General features: G+C 37.8%; 1 protein-coding gene across 1 annotated transcript in view; it reads right to left on the reverse strand.

Annotated features, from left to right (window-relative positions):
* LOC136291876 (mucin-5B-like) overlaps nucleotides 1–16,179 on the reverse strand; it is a 23,686-nt gene extending 7,507 nt beyond the window's left edge. Inside the window, exons 1-22 of the mRNA XM_066186969.1 lie at nucleotides 16,140–16,179; nucleotides 15,702–15,767; nucleotides 15,036–15,297; nucleotides 14,494–14,608; nucleotides 13,788–13,878; nucleotides 12,842–12,951; nucleotides 12,404–12,620; nucleotides 11,355–11,480; nucleotides 10,759–10,876; nucleotides 9,707–9,845; nucleotides 8,545–8,655; nucleotides 7,292–7,361; nucleotides 6,724–6,861; nucleotides 6,474–6,638; nucleotides 5,881–5,975; nucleotides 4,989–5,115; nucleotides 3,974–4,229; nucleotides 2,358–2,410; nucleotides 1,887–1,987; nucleotides 936–1,087; nucleotides 357–495; nucleotides 156–269 (exon numbers count right to left, since the gene is read on the reverse strand). Of these exons, the coding sequence (XP_066043066.1) occupies nucleotides 156–269; nucleotides 357–495; nucleotides 936–1,087; nucleotides 1,887–1,987; nucleotides 2,358–2,410; nucleotides 3,974–4,229; nucleotides 4,989–5,115; nucleotides 5,881–5,975; nucleotides 6,474–6,638; nucleotides 6,724–6,861; nucleotides 7,292–7,361; nucleotides 8,545–8,655; nucleotides 9,707–9,845; nucleotides 10,759–10,876; nucleotides 11,355–11,480; nucleotides 12,404–12,620; nucleotides 12,842–12,951; nucleotides 13,788–13,878; nucleotides 14,494–14,608; nucleotides 15,036–15,297; nucleotides 15,702–15,767; nucleotides 16,140–16,179 (2,805 nt within the window). The remainder of the gene's footprint in view (nucleotides 1–155; nucleotides 270–356; nucleotides 496–935; nucleotides 1,088–1,886; nucleotides 1,988–2,357; nucleotides 2,411–3,973; nucleotides 4,230–4,988; nucleotides 5,116–5,880; nucleotides 5,976–6,473; nucleotides 6,639–6,723; nucleotides 6,862–7,291; nucleotides 7,362–8,544; nucleotides 8,656–9,706; nucleotides 9,846–10,758; nucleotides 10,877–11,354; nucleotides 11,481–12,403; nucleotides 12,621–12,841; nucleotides 12,952–13,787; nucleotides 13,879–14,493; nucleotides 14,609–15,035; nucleotides 15,298–15,701; nucleotides 15,768–16,139) is intronic.
* Between the last annotated feature and the right edge of the window lie 1,158 nt (nucleotides 16,180–17,337).

Raw genomic sequence — 17,337 nt, forward strand, 5'->3', positions numbered from 1 at the left:
CAAATATTCTACTTGAATCTGACGTAAACCTAATTTAATAGTTGAATTGCTTTTTAAAATATTTTCCAAATTCCTTGAAGCAATAGAAATCTAGGCTTCTCCTAAACCGTAGCAGAAGGCAAAACAAAACTGGTCTATATGCAAAACCTTCTTACCTCTAAGAAAACTTTGATAGATTTTGAGCAAGTTGTCCCAGTGTTGCCACAGGGAATATTTTCAGTGACAACCCTGAAGGTCCCATTGACTGTGCCACTTTTCCCACAGTGGTCCTGGGTAGAGAATAACATTTGAAAATATATTATTTTTACAGATATGATCAAGGTTACTTCTCATTTGCTACTGCTAACTATCAGTACCTGGACTAGTGTATATTCACAGTTTCCATTGAAGCTGAACCTTTTGTCATCGAAGGTGTTATAATGACCATCTCCATAAACAGCACAAGTGCCCAGGCACTGATCTTTGGTACATTCCCACTTCCTATTCTTGCAGACACTAGAAAAAAAGAATGAAATATTTTAATAATAAAACAACTCACTCTTTTTGTAGACATATCTGAGCAATCAATATTTGTTTGCCAACCCGTCCCTGCCAAATGCTATATTGATTCTGGAAATAAAAGAGTCTTTTACATTCTTCAAGTAAAGAACTAAAGAAAAGTTCTGTTCTGCCACCTGAATATCTTAATTGCAAAACAAGATACTTAATTAACCCTATAGTCCTAAAGGTTTCCCCCCGTTCTGTGCTTTGGCCATCTGACAAATATCAGAAGGCAACTTTCTCATACTGTGTACTCCAAAACTAGAAGATATAAAATCCATCAACTGATTAAATTTGCAATCCATATCTTTCCTTGCTCTTGTACTATATAAGGTCTTTATAAAGACCTTATATAATGATGGAACCAGGAATGCTACTTCTGCAGATATACTTACCAGGTGTTACAGTCAAAGTTGATCTTTTCCCCAGGCTGATACATGGCTTCATTGTGAATACATGGACATTCCTCTTCAGGAATACAACCACCATTCCCATCTAACACAAGCCCATCTGGGCACACACAGCCAGATGTACATTGTGAGCTATACTGGAAAAGATAAGAGAAAACCATAATTTTAGAGTGAAATGATCACAGTAGAAAAAAGGAAGATTAAATTCTCATAAAAGGTGTCTTATACGGTCTTATTGCTGCCCAGCTTAAATAGGAAAGAACAATGAAGTAATTAAAGGATAACAGAACAAAAAAGAAGCTATTAGCCATAGAATTAATAGAATATAAATACGTTAAAGAAAAATGTTTTATGTATACCAATCCTGATTGTTCTGCTGGAACCTGTGAAATTTAAAACACATTGGATCTTGCACTTTGTAGGGGATGATTTGTGATTTGAATGGACTTTTCAAAGAAAGACAAGTAGTATTTTTTTCAGTTTGGCTGAGTTATATTGAAGTCTATTTATCTCATATGGTACTTACTCATGAGATGGCATGTGGCTACCAAGAACTTCAAAATGGAGTAACATAATTAGATGTGCAAGAAGTTCATAACTGCAGCATGGTATGAGAAAGAATCATTTTTCTAGCCAATTTTAAGCTTTCCTACAGAAGTCAAATAAGTGGTAGAGCCCTTGATATTTCACTGGCTGTTACCTGAAGTAGCTGAAGAAAGGTAGACACTAATTGTAAGAATTAATTTGGATATTACTTATTATATTTTGATCCAAGGGTTCCATTGTTAATGCTTCATAACATCATTTCAGGGCTTTTGCTACAAGAATAATGCACCTGTGTTGTAGATTTGGAGTAGATCCGGTAGATCAATTACTTTGGCAGCAAGAGCACAGACATAACCTGAAATCACCATCACTAGGCCATGGCATACTTACACACTGCATATCCAGAGTCTGGCAACTTTTTTGACATTCTGCTCCAGTTGTTCCTGCTGTGTTGTTTTTACAGTCAAAGTAGACCATGGGAGATTCACAGACTAGAGGAAGGAAAGAAGTGGCACAGGATTTATTCTACAGCTGTAGCCATTTAAACCATCTATAAGTTCTTTGGAAATTCCCTATTTCAGTTAGTAGAGATTGTTGTCCCTGTTGAATCTGCTGATTAGATTCACCCAGAGCACTGGACTCCCAAAAAACAACCCCACAAAATATTTCAGAAAAAAAAGTCTTTATGTAAAAAAAGTTTTTATGATTAATCTAGTTCACTCCTGCCTTGTATGATAACTGTAGCACTATGACTAAGTGAGAAATGCTTGTATTAAAAATCAATTAAGAAGAATCAATTCTATGAACTATTCTTTGCAAGACCTGGTAAAGAGAAAAAAGTAAGTGGAAGATTATTTTTACCTGGAGTTGGATTTGGTGCTCCAATGCAATTCAGTATTCCCTGGACACAAGTGCTGTGAGAGAGGGAAAAAGAATCTATTTTTTTTCTCTCCTCTCAAACCAAATACTGAGATTGAGAGCTACTTAATCCCTTGTCAAGTTTCAGAATTTTCAAAGGAATTCCAAAAACCTGTTTTGCCATCTCAGGAAAGGATTTCTTTCAATACCACTACACATGCTGCTTTCATATGATATCCATTGTTGCTTAGCAGGAAAATTCATAGGTTGTAATGCATATATTGTCATTGCTTGTTACTTACATTCTCATAAGATCTCTTCTTGCTGGTGGTGTTGTAATTTTATACTTGAAAGATTATGGAATTTAATAAAAACTGCACCAAAGTAGAATTTCACTATCAATCTAGAAATATTACAGAATCATAGAAACCTTTAGGTTGGAAAAGACTCTTAAGATCCTTGAGTCCAACCATTAACCCAGCACTGCCAAGTTCACTACTAAATCATGTCCCTAAGTGCCATGGCTTTTAAATACCTGCAGGGATAGTGACTCAACCACTTCCCTGGGCAACCTGTTCCAGTCCTTGACAACCATTTCAGTACAGAAATTTTTCTTAATATCCAATCAAAACATCCCATGGCGCAACTTGAGGCAGTTTCTTCCCATCCTGTCACTTGATTCTTGGGAGAAGAGGCTGACTCACACTTCACCACAAACCTCCTTTTAGGCAGTTATAGATACTATATCTTCACTGAGCCTCCTTTCCTCCAGGTTAAGCAACCTCAGCTCCCTCAGCTGCTCCTCATAATACCTGTACTCCAGACCAGCTCTGCTGCCCTTCTCTGAACGTACTCTAGCACCGATATAACTTTCTTGTAGTGAGAGGCTCAAAAGTGAACACAGGATTTGAGGTATAACCTCACCAGGACCAAGAACAGGGGGACAATCACTTCCATAATGTCAAAGGCTTTACAAAAGTCCAGGCAGACACATCCACAGCCTTTTCCTCATCCACTAAGCAGGTCACCTTGTCACAGAAGATCAGGTTGGTCAAGTAGCATCTGCATTTCCCAAAGTCATGCTGGCTGGGCCTGATACTATTGGCCCTGTATGTGCCACGTGCTGGCACTCAAGACAATCTGCTCCATGACCTTCCCTGGCACCAAGGTCAGGCTGACAGGCCTACAGTTCACTAGATCCTTCTTCTGGCCCATACTGTAAATGGGCATTGCATTTGCTGATCTCCAGTCAACCACAACCTCCATGGTTAACCAGACTGCTGACAAATGATTGAAAGTGCCTCTGTGAACACTTCCACCAGCTCCCTCAGGGCCCTTGGATGGACCCCATCTGGCCCCATAGAATTGTGTGTGTTTAAATGGTGCAAAAGGCCATTAACCATTTCACTTTTCATTGTAGTGGCTTCATTTTGCTCTCTGTCCCCATCCAGCAGCTCAGGGGAATATGTACCACTTGTAAAAGGTGAAAATAAAAGAACCTAAAGTTGAAGAACTTGAAGAGAGAGCATTCTTTTGAAATTCAGGGTGAAACCATCTTACACATAGCAGACTTAAATGAGAAAATACACATTTGAATGTTTTGAAAATTATTCACTTACCATACACGCCCATTTTCATGGACCACTTCTCCAAATGGTATAGGAGATCCTCTGTAGTAGCATGGGCATTTATTAGCAGGCACACATTTGCCACTGTCATCCATGTAGGTTCCATTTATGCAGGTGCAGCCGTCAACTGGGACAAACTTGATGTTGCATGTGACATCAGGCTCACTCAGAGAGCGGCAGGTGGGCTGACAGGAAGAGATGGTATAGCTGTAGCTCAGGGATTTGGGACATGAAGTGGTGTATTTTGCTTGAGAGAGGAAAATAAAATAGATTGTTAATTCCAGATGGTAAATTCTCATGTGAAAAAAAGAAAAACTGTAGGCAGTAGAAATAACATGTAAACAATACTGTACACCTCTGCTTATGTTGCATCTTTCATGTAAATGTATTTCTGAATAATTTCAGAGTTTGATCTGAAAAGCTACTGTACATGTGGAGTAAACAATGCATGCAAAGAAGAAATGCAAGATTTTTTCAAATGGAAGTTCAGAAGGAAACCTCCATTTGGTGCTGCCATTCATTGTGGAGATGTCTAAACTTCTTGAGGAAAGAGACAAGGTGTCTCCCTGAATGTCATCTGGTATGCTGAAAACAGACAAACTGGGTGAGCAGAATCCAGGGTGCAGCTTCAAAGACATTTTACTTCCAAGTGTTCTGGTCGGTATTACTAGTACTGTTATTCTAATACAACACATTATCTCTGCAATAACTTGTAATATTTGTAAAGCTGTAGTGAAACTCTAAGTTGCACAGAAACAGATGGAGGCACTTTCAGAAAAACACTCCCTTTCCTAATCAAGCCACATCTCCCGTCTATTCATATTCACTCTTGCCAGCAATGGATTGATTCTAAGGGGACGGCAGAGAATTACTTCCAGGAGTGCACTTAACAAAATCCCTTCCTCATCACTTACTGATTTGTCTAGAAATGAGTACCAAAGAATCTCTGATCAGCAATTCTTATTGATGTGTGTTCTTAGGAAATGGGGTAGTGGAGAGTACTTACAGCAGACATCGGTCCTCCATCCCTGCAGCTGGATTCCTTTTGCAGCACAAGCTCTCACATAGGCAGACAGGGCTGCGCACAGACAGTCCTCACTATTTTCACAGTTACATGTGTCAAACATGCAGTTCTAAGAATGGAGAGAAAAATAAGATCTCAGCACTGGTAATACTGTCAGTCTTAAAAAAACAGTGAACATTGTCTTTCCAGTCTTATTCCTTAATCCTTCTTCAGATATACTCACTCACAGACAACAGTAACAGCTTTTATCACTTTCTAGTCTTTGTCTAAGGTTCCTGGCAGGGGAAAATGCAGGTGATGAAAATTCAGTCATTACTGCAGTTATAATTAGGAAATAGTGGTCTTAAAGGTTGTTATACATGTTGTTGCTTCTTGGTCCTCTGAACCTTATTAGTGGATATGCTGCACAGCAGCATCCAAAGCTCTATTCACAATGTGCAGTCCAGACACATCATTTCACCAGTGTCAATACCTGGGTGACTCCTAGTGAGAACAGTGATTTGCAACACGTTGATAGCAGAGTGATGGTAATTAGGTAATGGCTTCCAAGTGGTTATTAATGAGATGCCAGGCTGATAAGGTGACAGTTGACTGATATTCAAACAAGCATTTGATATGCCTTTAAATACACTATCTGCCTTTTGTGTAAAACCATCCGGGAGTAAATAGCTGCCTTTTCATTGGCAAATAAGTCAGGATCTTGAAGCCAAGACTGACAATTGAAATGAAGTAATGTTACAACACAAAGAGAAACACATGTTGAAAGAAGGAAGTACTACAGTACAGCAGTGGGGATACAGACATTGCATAAGAAGTGTCTGGAACAACTCCTATTTCTATTGTTTCCAAAGGGAAAAGCAGTCTGACAAAGTACCGTGTGGTAAACAGCGGGGTTCACTGCATAGTGACAAGCAGCAAATGGTCCTGTGCTGTCAGTGAGTAGTCCACACCAATGCTGAGCGTATTTTTCTGTGAAAAGCAAAACAATAAAAATGCACATTATTCTTGTTACTTCATTAGTCACATGCTCATGCTGCCCTGGCCTATGCATACAGTTCTGACATTCCATTAAATCTCTTCTTCTCCTGTCTTTTTTCTTTTTTTTCTTTTTTTTTTCACTCATCTTATGGCTCAAGGTCCACAAAACCAAAGAACAGGATTTGCTGAAGGGGATGAATTAAAGGTTTCCAAAGATGCTCCTGTAATCCACTTCTCTGACACCAAGTTGCCAGCTTGGAAATCTACTATATTTTCAGTTTGCTTCACTTGTGCTTCTGCCACTCTTTTTTTACATTGTTACTTATCTTCAGTGCTTTCATTTTGAATATTTGTTTCTGACTTCAGATGTATGTTTTTACGAAATATGTCTTTATTTTTTTTATCTTTGCTTTCCAATAGATGTGTTTTCCTTAGAGATGAGCAAAAAGAAAAAAAAACAAACCAGAAAAAATTCTAAGAAGCACTCACCATTATCAATGCTGAGTGCACAAGGATTCTCAAAATTCTGCTGGATATTAGGGCATGAAGCCTGAGTTTTCCATGTATTAGCAAATGCTGATGCAGTTCCTTCAATTATTCCACTTATGACCTTGAAGTCATCAGTCTGGATGTTATTGAAATTTCCACAGAGACCTGTTGAAAAGCAGTGAGAAGTTTATACTGCTCTGACTACAAAAAAAGACATTGATCAAGGTGTCCTTATATTTCATTCACTCACCACAAGTCTGGTTTTTGAAAGAAGCATCCAGACGCACAAACACTTGCATCATGGGTGTGAACTGCATTTCAACCTGGATGCCAAAGCTTGTGTCCATGATCATGAAGAATGAGGAAGGTCTGAACATGGTGACATTAGCTACACATGAGAAACAAAATGGTCACTTTCTGAACAAGGCCAAATGCTGAAAACACGAGAGTGTTCTTTCTGAATTTCTATTGCAGTTTTTGCAAATTCAGAAGTGAAATAAAGATCTGGAGGTCAGAGATATCACATGGAATCCTTAGTTATTGAAAACAGAGAACAAAAATAAAATTTCTTTATAAGCAAGTGCGAGCATAGGGGTAGTAATGAAAAGAGGTAAAAAAGGTAAAGAGATGCCTTCAGCCTTCACTTTTATGCAGTGAGAAGGAAGTAAATCTGAGAGTAATCAAATCAGGAGACTATAAATTCTGTTTGCTACTGTTTGAACCCTTGCCTATGCTTGTCCTATATTTCTCTATGACACCAAACATCCTACTTTATTTCAAAAACACTCGTGCCGTTCACTGTTAGAGAAAAAAACTACCTGCTGACATGGGCAGCTGGGTGTAGATGGAGTTCACAAACACACCACCATCAGGTTTGACCTCGACGATCTGATAAGGAAGAGGAACAAAAGGCAACTCTGTGAATCATAGAATGGTTTGGCTTGGGAGAGACTTCTAAAGATCATTCAGTTCAAACCCCCCTTCTATGGGCGGGAACATCTTTCACAAGACCAGGCTGCTTAGGGCCCCATCCAGCCTGACCCTGAACACTTCCAGGGATGGGGCATCCACAGCTTCTCTGGGCAACCTGTTCCAGTGCATCACCACCCTCACAGTAAAGAATTTCTTCCCAGTATCTAATCTAAACCTGCCCTCTTTCAGTTTGAAGCTGTTCTCCCTGGTTATAGGACTTTGTGTCCTAGTAAAATGTCCCCCTCCAGCTTTCTTGGAGGCCCATTTTAGGGACTGAAAGGCCTCTTTAAAGTCTCTCCAGAGCTTTCCCTTCTCCAGGCTGAGCAACCCCAGTTCTCTGCCTTTCCTGACAGGAGAGGTGCTCCAGCCCTGTGTTCATCTTTGTGGCCTCCTCTGGACCTGTTCCCACAGGTCCATGTTCTTACACTGGGGACCCCAGAGCTGAATGCAGCACTCCAGGGGCATCTTCCCTGAGCAGAGCAGAGGGGAAGAATCCCCTCTCTCATCCTGCTGGCCACACTGCTTTGGATGTAGCCCAGGCTGGCCTTCTGGGCTGCCAACCATGTGTGAAGAATAACTATAGTGCAAAGAGTAATAATGAGGAGGACAACAGTGATAATAATTAAACCAATATTCAATAACAAGGGTAGATCTTTGTGATTTCACCTCCCCCTTATTTCAATTTTGTAAACTTTACTTATTTTCTCTGCCAGAAAGGAATTGCTTTTAAAGGGACTTTCTTGGCTCTTTAGGGGATTACATCATCTTGTTTTCTTTGAACACATCTAAGTGATTAATTACATCCCTAACTGTTGTAATCATAATTACTAACCTTGAAGCTCATGTTTTTTTCCCATCTAATTGGCAGAGAAAATAGCTTTTTTCTGCTTTGTGAGTACAATGTGTTTCTTAATGGAATTCTACAAAGCCAAATTTATGGCTGATCTGATTTTCATAACAAAATCCACTTCTCTTCACTTGATTAAAAATATCATCTACTCATCACATATGCTGAAAACCTGACAAAGAAATGCAGCTCATTAAGCCCTATTTTTTTTTCTCTCTGCATATTTTTATTGTGCTTATTTTGCATTCTTACAGTTTGTCCTTTATTCATGTTGAGGGTCACTGACTTTAGGCAGGTCTCAGTGTCTGTTAAGCCACACTTGCGTAGTTCTGCCAGGATGGTAAATTTTTCATCTTTACAGTCCTGAAAAAAAGAGTCAAGTTATTTCACAGATTAATTACAGAAGTTTTCCCTATAAATTTTTCTCTCAATTCTGAAAAAGAATTTCTTTTTCTGGAGAAGATACAGACTCTGTGAATTCCATATCTTATTTGGCTGAAAATTCAATTTTGCTCTGTTTGAATTACTGGGAACAAGAAATGTAGAATCTTGATTTTATTGATTTTATCCATATGGATATCAAGATGGAGTTCCATATTCATATTTGGTGGTTTTATTCATGACAGCTTCTAATGTTCTATTCAGTTCTACTGTAACTCTCATCTTTCTGTAACTGGTATCAATGCTAGACAAAAATTCAGATAAAACATGCTTCAGGTGAACAGTAACATACATAATTTTATTTTCTTTTACTGAATTGCTCAGAGGGGAAAAAGGAAAGCAAACAACAAACAAAGAAAGCCCCTCAAAGATCAAAATATTTTACTTACACATGTCTGTAACTAAATATTTTAATTATAATAAATATCCAATTTTTCTATTTCTTTTGAGTTATTTTTAAATGTTTAAAAACACTTAAAAGTTAAGTGAAATGTGTCAATTAACTTCAAGTGATTTTCTGTATTTACGTTCCACAGAAATGAAAAAGAAGTCTCTTTTAGAATCTCTTTTTTTTTTTTTAAGAACAGTTACTATAATTTTTAGAGTTGTACTATTTGGCCAAACACCATATAATAGAGTAACATGGCAAAAATTATGCAACCCAGTAAGAAAGCTGGATTAGCTGTACTGAAGGCTGCACGCTAAGCAAATTCTTAAAAAAGACAATGCTCTTCAATTACTCTCTCACAGAACTGGAGATTTTCCAGGGAGCACCACACACAGTAGCATGACATCCTAACAATTAACTGATGATTGTCATTGAAATGGCAGCGTAGCAAACATCTGGCTAAGTGGCAGGGAATTTAATGTCTGTATGTAAAAAGTGCTAAGTTTCATAAGCGTTGATCAATAACACATTCTCCTTCTGTAAATCTATAATGCTTTATCACCTAGAAGTATCTCTGAGTCCCACCTTAGAGAGGACGTAGGTGCAGTCTCCATGGTGATCATAGTGCTTCTTATCATATGTGGAAATGTGGGAACCTCCCACTACAGAGCATGTTCCTGGGCATGACTTGTCTTGGCAACTCCACTGGCCTCCATTACAGGTACTGGAAGAGTAAAGTTAGGTGAAATCAGTAACAGTGGTCCAGAATAAGAGGACATACTGTGCTGTTAGGTGCAGCTGCTTTGCTATTGCTTTTCCCTTCAACCTGTGGTTTGACACACAGGTTTAAGAGTTTCCAAAATATGGTGAACTTGTGATGAAACGTGTTAAAATCCATGACTCTGGTAACCATTCTCCTTGCTTATCTAATTGTTTTCCTTCTTTGGACAAGTTGTTTTCTTCTTTCTCCAAAACAGGTTTTGCATAAATAACTGTGTGGATTTTTTCAGGTACTGTAAAGCAGAATGACAAGTTAAAATATCTTCTGAGTTTTTTGGTTGGGGTTTTTTTTTTTTTTTTTTTTGGGTTTTTTTTTTTTTTTTTTTTTGGTTTGGTTTTTTTGGGGTTTTTTTTGTAATAGAAATGTATCATAAACTAATAAATAAGAAAAGGTAACTCCACATCTGTTCCTGATGTAGACTGTGTCTATTTTCAAAGCTGATATGGTAGAGCACGGGTACAGGATTAATAATTGTGAAATCGAGTTTGTATTTTGTCATCCCTTGCTTTCTTCCAGAGAAAATAAATATTTGCAAATACATTAACAACTAACAACTTCATTCCCCTTAGAGAATCCCAGATGTTTGAACAAAATAAACAAAGAGGAAGCATTTTAATTGACTGGTGAGAAATCTAAACATTGTAAATCCTTGCTTTGATCACCATGAGATAGAGTGCAAAGCTAGTTATGGTTGTTGCTAAATAAAACAAATAATGTTCTTTAGGGATGCTTTGGAAATGTAGCGGTCAGTTAAATACACATATCAATTACCAATGATGCAATTGCATATACTAAACTATTAAACCCATTAAATATATGAGAGGAAATAGTGAGTTAGAAAAGTAACAAATGTTACCAGGTCTGGCATGGCTCTGAAAAAGAAGTTCCTGTAGCATAGGTTTTGCCATTGTAAATACAGGAGCACTCCTGCTGGGGAATGCAGCCAGAATTGTTGATGTCATCGAATACAGTCCCTAGATTAAAAAAGAAAAAAAAAAAAAGGCAAAACCTTAATCAATTAAAGAGGCATTTCCTATAAACCACTTTATTTGTTACAAATCCTAAATATTTTCTGAGCAAGAGACCTGCAGTTGTTGCAAGTGAACACACCAATGCTGAGGACAGCAGGACTGTGTCAGTTAGCTGAGTGAAGGATTCAACCTTTGTATTCTTAAATTCCACCTGCTCAGAAAGAGGGACTTGTAGCATAGGTGGCTGGTTGAAAGATTGGTCTTCATCTGTTTGCTGTTCTTTTTTCCTGCTTTCTGAATACTGCACATGTATTGACAATTAATTCAGACATCTTTTCTCAGCTGACACATGACAAATGCCTGTCACTTGCAGCTGTGAAAAATACAACTATATGAGGCTTAAATCCCATGGAACTTAACCAAATCCTACAGGTAAGCCCTTGTTCTTTGAGATCAGAGATCTGAGTACTTAAGAAGTTACCTGGGGGGCAGAAACAGCCATCAATACAGTGCTCTTCACAAAACAGAGATCGTTCAGGATTCATGCATGTATCAGCACAGGGGGAGTTGCACTCCTGGTACTGCATGTTGTAAGGACACTTCTTGGCTGAAATTTAAAGGAAGAGATTTTTTTTTTTCAGACAAAAGTATTTCTAGTTCGCTATACATGTAAATATTTATATCCATTTAAGTTTTTCAGCTAGATTAAAAAAAAAACCCACACCAAACTGCAAATTGACCAGTAGCTCTCAAAATTTTCAAGTTTAACCACCTAGGTCCCTATTTTACAGTTGAGACATGCATTCTGTGACTCTGGTGCTGAACTGGCTCAATGACTGGATTTCTGGGGACAGCAAGGTAACAACCTCAGGAAGCCAGCAAGGTCTGTTTCTACTGAAGGATCCCTTCCCTATGAACATCTGTACTGCTAGTGAAATGTAAGACTTAAATTCCTAAAGCTTTAGTACATTTGCATTTTGAGATACCATCAGAAGGACAAATAGCACCTTATGGGCTTTTGTTTTGGAGCAAATGCTGGTGACAGTATCAACAGCTGCCCACCATAATCAAGTATATGCTTAAATCAATACAAACTCATCACTATCAAGCAAAAGGAGATAAATAGGTGATTAGCCAGCCATACATATGTGAAGATCCAATCAGTTAATTGAGAACAACAAATGCTGTAGCTACCACGAGGAAACAGGAATACAGCAAGCAAGCAAGTAAGCCTCATTTTTCCTTCTTGTTTCTCCTTTATTTGCTTCCTTCACCGTCCCAGTTCATTAAATTACACTTTCACTCCCATTAGAGTATCCATGTTAGTGTTTTGGTAGCGCTTAATCCAGTTTGCATTAAAATCCTTAGCTCTTTTGCTGAAGTCTTCATGCTGGAACTAATACATCAGAATTTTCTAAAGAATTCAATCTTGAACAGCCTGTAACTCCTCCTGCATCCTCAGCATTATTTGAGAGCTTGTTGTTTGTTAGATACTGAGCATGAAGTAAGGCTGTCTCCAGTGATACTCACGGCACAGTTTTGAAGTTCTCCAGTCCAGGGGCTGCCCACCAGCATGAGCACACTGCCGGGAGTACTCAGCAAAGGTGTCACAGATGCAGGAGCTGTTTTTAGAGTCTGCAGAGCTGCACAAGTCATCTTGGCAAGCCTTAATGTAATCTTGAACATCAACTAGGTCATTACACTCTGCAAATGCAGAGCTGGTCAATGTTTTTTCGCATATGTCATCCTTTGGAGGAAAAAAAATGGACAAGTCTCAGTAAATAGAAAGAAGAATAGAAGAATGAGGAGGGGTTTGGTATTGTTATTTTGTGTAATTATTATGTAATAGAATCTTACAGCCCTCTTTAAGTTGTTGAGGGGGGGCTTTTCCTATTGACCTGTATGAAGTTGTAGAAGGAAACAGATAAATTTGAAAGAAAAATAAAAGGATAGTCAAAAGACCCTTACGAGATTATCAGGGCAGTTATATGTCGGGATAGAAGTGACGTCTTCACAGTGTTCTGTTGGCCCATCCATTTTCTGCATGTTCCCAAACTGCAAAGCTGTCATCTTAACATCTGTAGAAAAGAAGTTTAATAATGAAATTCAGTGGTTTTTGTTCAAAGCAACTGCCTATTATCTTTTTTTTTCTCTCAAGAATTTGGGTCAAGACTGGCTAAGACAATTATCTTCCTTAAGCCTTTAAATGTGGTCATCACTCCTTCCAAAGGAAGCACTACATTCACTACCTCAATTTACTTTGTACAGCGCCCTGGAAAAAAGTAAACATTGGAAAACAATTCTCAGCTTATTACCTCTAGATGCACACTAAGATTTTTCCCAAAAAAATAACAAACTCTTTTCAGAATATATTGAGCCCATACAGGGCAGAGAAAAAAGATCTGAACAGGAATTTGGACAATGAAGACTGTTTTAAGACAAGGTTCAGGAAAATGCTCAAGCTGGGAATAGTTAAAAAGATAAGATCTTACAAAGATTATGCAAATCAGCAGGGAAATGTAGATATACTGATTTTGAGACAAAAATGAAACAAAAAAATGCTCTGTCTAGAAAATGTAATTGCCTTTTGTTTTATTTCATTTATTTCTATATTTCTTTATCTTATTAAAAAAAATCTGCTCCTTTTCATGGAGTTACCCAATTAATTTTACCAGCATGTACATCATGTGGCATGCAAGAGATATGCAATCAGTTGTTAGCATCTGTACTGTATTTACACTCAAAGTATTAACTTATATAATCTGATCTCTCTACTACACATTTTTAAATAAAGATTGATCACATCTTATGGGTAAACCATTTAACAGGATGGGAAAGAGGAATGCTGATGATGTCAGAGCCTGTTAGAGATCCCAGAAACCAATTTTTTTTTTTTTAAATTTAAAACACTTACTGTTTGAAACGAACTCATTGTATATGGGAAAGCCATTGAAGTCACCACAAAGTCCACAAGTCTGATTGGCGTATTTCTCATTCAATTCCAGCTAAAATGATGAATAATAAGTTGATAGAAGTTAGTATAAATATTCTAAAGTATATTCAAGACCAGAGAAAACACTTGCACCTGCTGTCTCTTAGTATTTCTTGTTAGATCTGTGGAATTTTATTTAGCAATTTAATTCAAACATGAAGGATAGAATAAAGAGTCAGCTTAGATTTGATTGCAGAGCCCAAGCTATTGATACTATTGACACTTCAGATTTCACTGTACTATCTATACTGTTCTCAGCCACTTTAAATTGATTCTTCAGGAAGAAAATCAAATCCACAGAAAACAATGAAGGCATAGGAGAGTGAAAGTGTGCTAAAATATATATATTTGAAGGGGTAATTAGGCCCTATAATAATACCAATAGCTAAGGGTATAATGAAAGTGATTTTTCGTCCTGTTTTAAGCAGATGCCTGCTATCCACTAGGTATAAATCCATGTAATGTTGTTTAGGACTACCTGGATACAAGCCCATCTTTACTAAGAAAGAATTGCTCAACAGTATGAGATAAGAAGGCAGTAGCAGCCTCCTAGGCAGGTAAGGACAGGCCTAATCAAAGATCAGCTCTGTTCTCTGAAGCAGTAGACAGGTCCAGGAGCAGTCCTTACCAGAATGCTGTCCTTTTCATTCCACAATAACACAACACCAATTTTGCTGCCAACTTTCACGTAAATGCTGCTCTTCTCTATCGTAATACCAGATTGACTATATGGCAGTTGAACTCTGGGAAAAGGCAGTAAGAATGCTAGTTAACTTCTGATCCAAATGTTTGATAAGAGGAAGGGAAAGTCTTATGGTATCTGCCATCTGTAGGGGTTCTACAGTAGTGGGTTTTTGGGGAAAGAAAAGCAATTACGAAATAAGATGGTCCAGCGTTTTCAAATATGGATCTAAATTTGGATCCAGCTTCTCCGAACATTTCATCCAAATTTCATTTTTGAGGAAATCCTTAAGGAAAGGATTTATTTTCTCTGATAGGAATTATTAGCATTTTATTCATTATTTATGTTGGTAAAATTGTCACATCTATTGAAGAACACATAATTGTTTCCCCCCAAACACACCACAGTACTTGGCAAGACTGAGGGGGAAAAAAAAAAGCCTGTGGATACCAAAGAAGTGTTCAAAGAAGTATTGTGAATGAACTTACCTGTTGCCATCGACCATGACAGCACCCTTGGTCAGTTCAGCAACGACACCTTCGAGTTTCATGGTGATGCGGTTGATTGTTGAGGTGTTGGCCAGCGCTTCACGCCTAATCTGGATGTTGAAATCCTCATAGGGAGCGTTGCAGTGGGAGGCAAAAACATAATTGCAGAGCCCAGGGAAGGTGAATATGTCGCCATCAAAGGTCTTGAAGTGGAAGTTGCCCCATGTGCTGCACACGCGGCCATTGTGAGCAGGATTAGCGGCTGTGAATTAAAACTGGCTGTTAAAGAATGACTTATAATCCCCAGCCTTCACATGGGGAAAATCAACTTGTCCAAAGCTTCATTTTCTCACTAAATGTTTTTTGCCTGCCTACCTCCATTTGGTGTTTTCTGTCTAACCACTATACAACTGTGTATTCATTCATCACTCATATCTTTTTCTTGTATACCCCTACAAAAGATTATAGTTATGTTCAGCTAGAGCTTTATTAGTCACCTCCATTTCAGTTAAGACCACACTTTAAGATTATTTCTAATCTAATGTTTCTCCTCTGGATTGTCCATGACTTCCTTTATTAGTACCTTTCCCCGTTTATATAAAAGTTTTCTGCCTATTCCCCCTAAAACAGAACACTTACTCAATACATTTTGTTTCCTTTACTTACGTGTTATTGCTAGATTTGTCAGCAGTGATGGGATGAAGTTCAAGTTAGCTGAAATTCTGAAAGAAGCTAGGGAAAAAAAAAAAGAAAAAAAAAAAAGAAAGAAATCAAAAACTTCTGTAACAATACCTAAATTTGCATGTAGGATAGACCCAGGAAAGACTAGAGAGTTAATATGCCATTCCCAAGGAAACAATATTAAGCCTGTTTTGTTTTACACAAGTTAAAAGTACATACTAAAATTTGAACTCAGGATACTTAAGTGATAAGAAATTGCTTTCAGCAATCATGCATTTTTTACATGTTAACTTTGACCTTTTTATGAAACTGTGCTGCGTTAGAATATTGGAATTCTTCAGAGACACTGAACAGCACAAAGGGCTAAGCTGTACTAAACTAGCCTCTTATTGCTACAAAAGCATAGCTGCCTTCTCATTGCACCTTCTCTTTCTAAGGAGGGAATAAAAACCTTAATTATCATCTTTTCTCTGTTTTATACTTTTCTATTAAGGGGCTGAAAGCCCTTCAAAATGGCCACACATTGGTTGTACAGGACAGACACAAATCACTACATGGTAAAAGTCAGTGAGGATGGGTTGTCATCTTAATTTCCCAATATCAGCCACTGATTTCACAGCAAGCCAAAGTGGTCTCATTTCCTCTTTTTAGGAGGAACCAAACATCACTTTGATTTTATATGTACATGCTCATGTAGATATGCATACAGCCTCTACAAACACATGTTTCTTTGTTAACTATGATTATACAAATATAACCATACTGTGTAATATGTGTGTGTACTTAGTAACTGGTGTCTAGCAAATATATTAGTGTTCTTAGAGAGTGAGAGAGATATGTTAATATACATCTCTTGTCATCTGGCACTACTGTCAATATGTTAAGGAGGATTTCTTTAAGGCATTTTTATTATTCAGTATGGATGTAGCAAATAAATACAAATATACAGTATAAATAAATGTACCATTTTGATTCCGTAGAAGACCCCCAGAGAACTGACTTCCTATTTGGATTCCAACCTGACCTCCTGTGAAAAAATTGTGAAAAGCATATTAAGAGTAAGATCCTGTACTTGAACTTTTAAAGCAAAGCATTTAGCTAGGATCAAAGGACCCAGATACAACTCTGTAAAACAAAGGGGCAAGTCTCCTTTATCACATCAGAGAAAATGAAACAGGCTCCTCAAGAAAGAGAAAATGTAATTATAGAAAGAGATGTACTATTACAAATACACAAAGCTTGTAATCCAAATAACATATGTATATCTGCTTTGTTTCTCTCAAAACTCACTGAAAGAGATTCTAAGGACTGGATAACAGCCCTAATTTCACTGCTGCACTAGAGTTCAGTAATATGTGAAACAATACAGGCAGATTTCACAAAATGCAGGCAAGTCATTTATTAAAATTCTTGTGTAGAAGCTAGGTTATAAGAAAAGGCATGGAAGTGGTTAAAAGAATCAAGGGACTTCAAGCTTGATCAAATAATGGCTGCAGATATTTATGACAGTTTCTTTAGTGCCTAAGCATAGGGCCTTTTCTCAGGGAGCAGATGGGAAGCCTCAGCCAGGGATCTAGATTTGCTTTGCAGCTGGATACAAGAAGGCACCTCTGACGGGCAA

This window comes from Chamaea fasciata, unplaced genomic scaffold (assembly GCF_029207755.1).
Source record: "Chamaea fasciata isolate MVZ Bird 193981 ecotype frontalis unplaced genomic scaffold, bChaFas1.0.hap1 SCAF_7, whole genome shotgun sequence".
Lineage (NCBI taxonomy): Eukaryota > Metazoa > Chordata > Aves > Passeriformes > Sylviidae > Chamaea > Chamaea fasciata.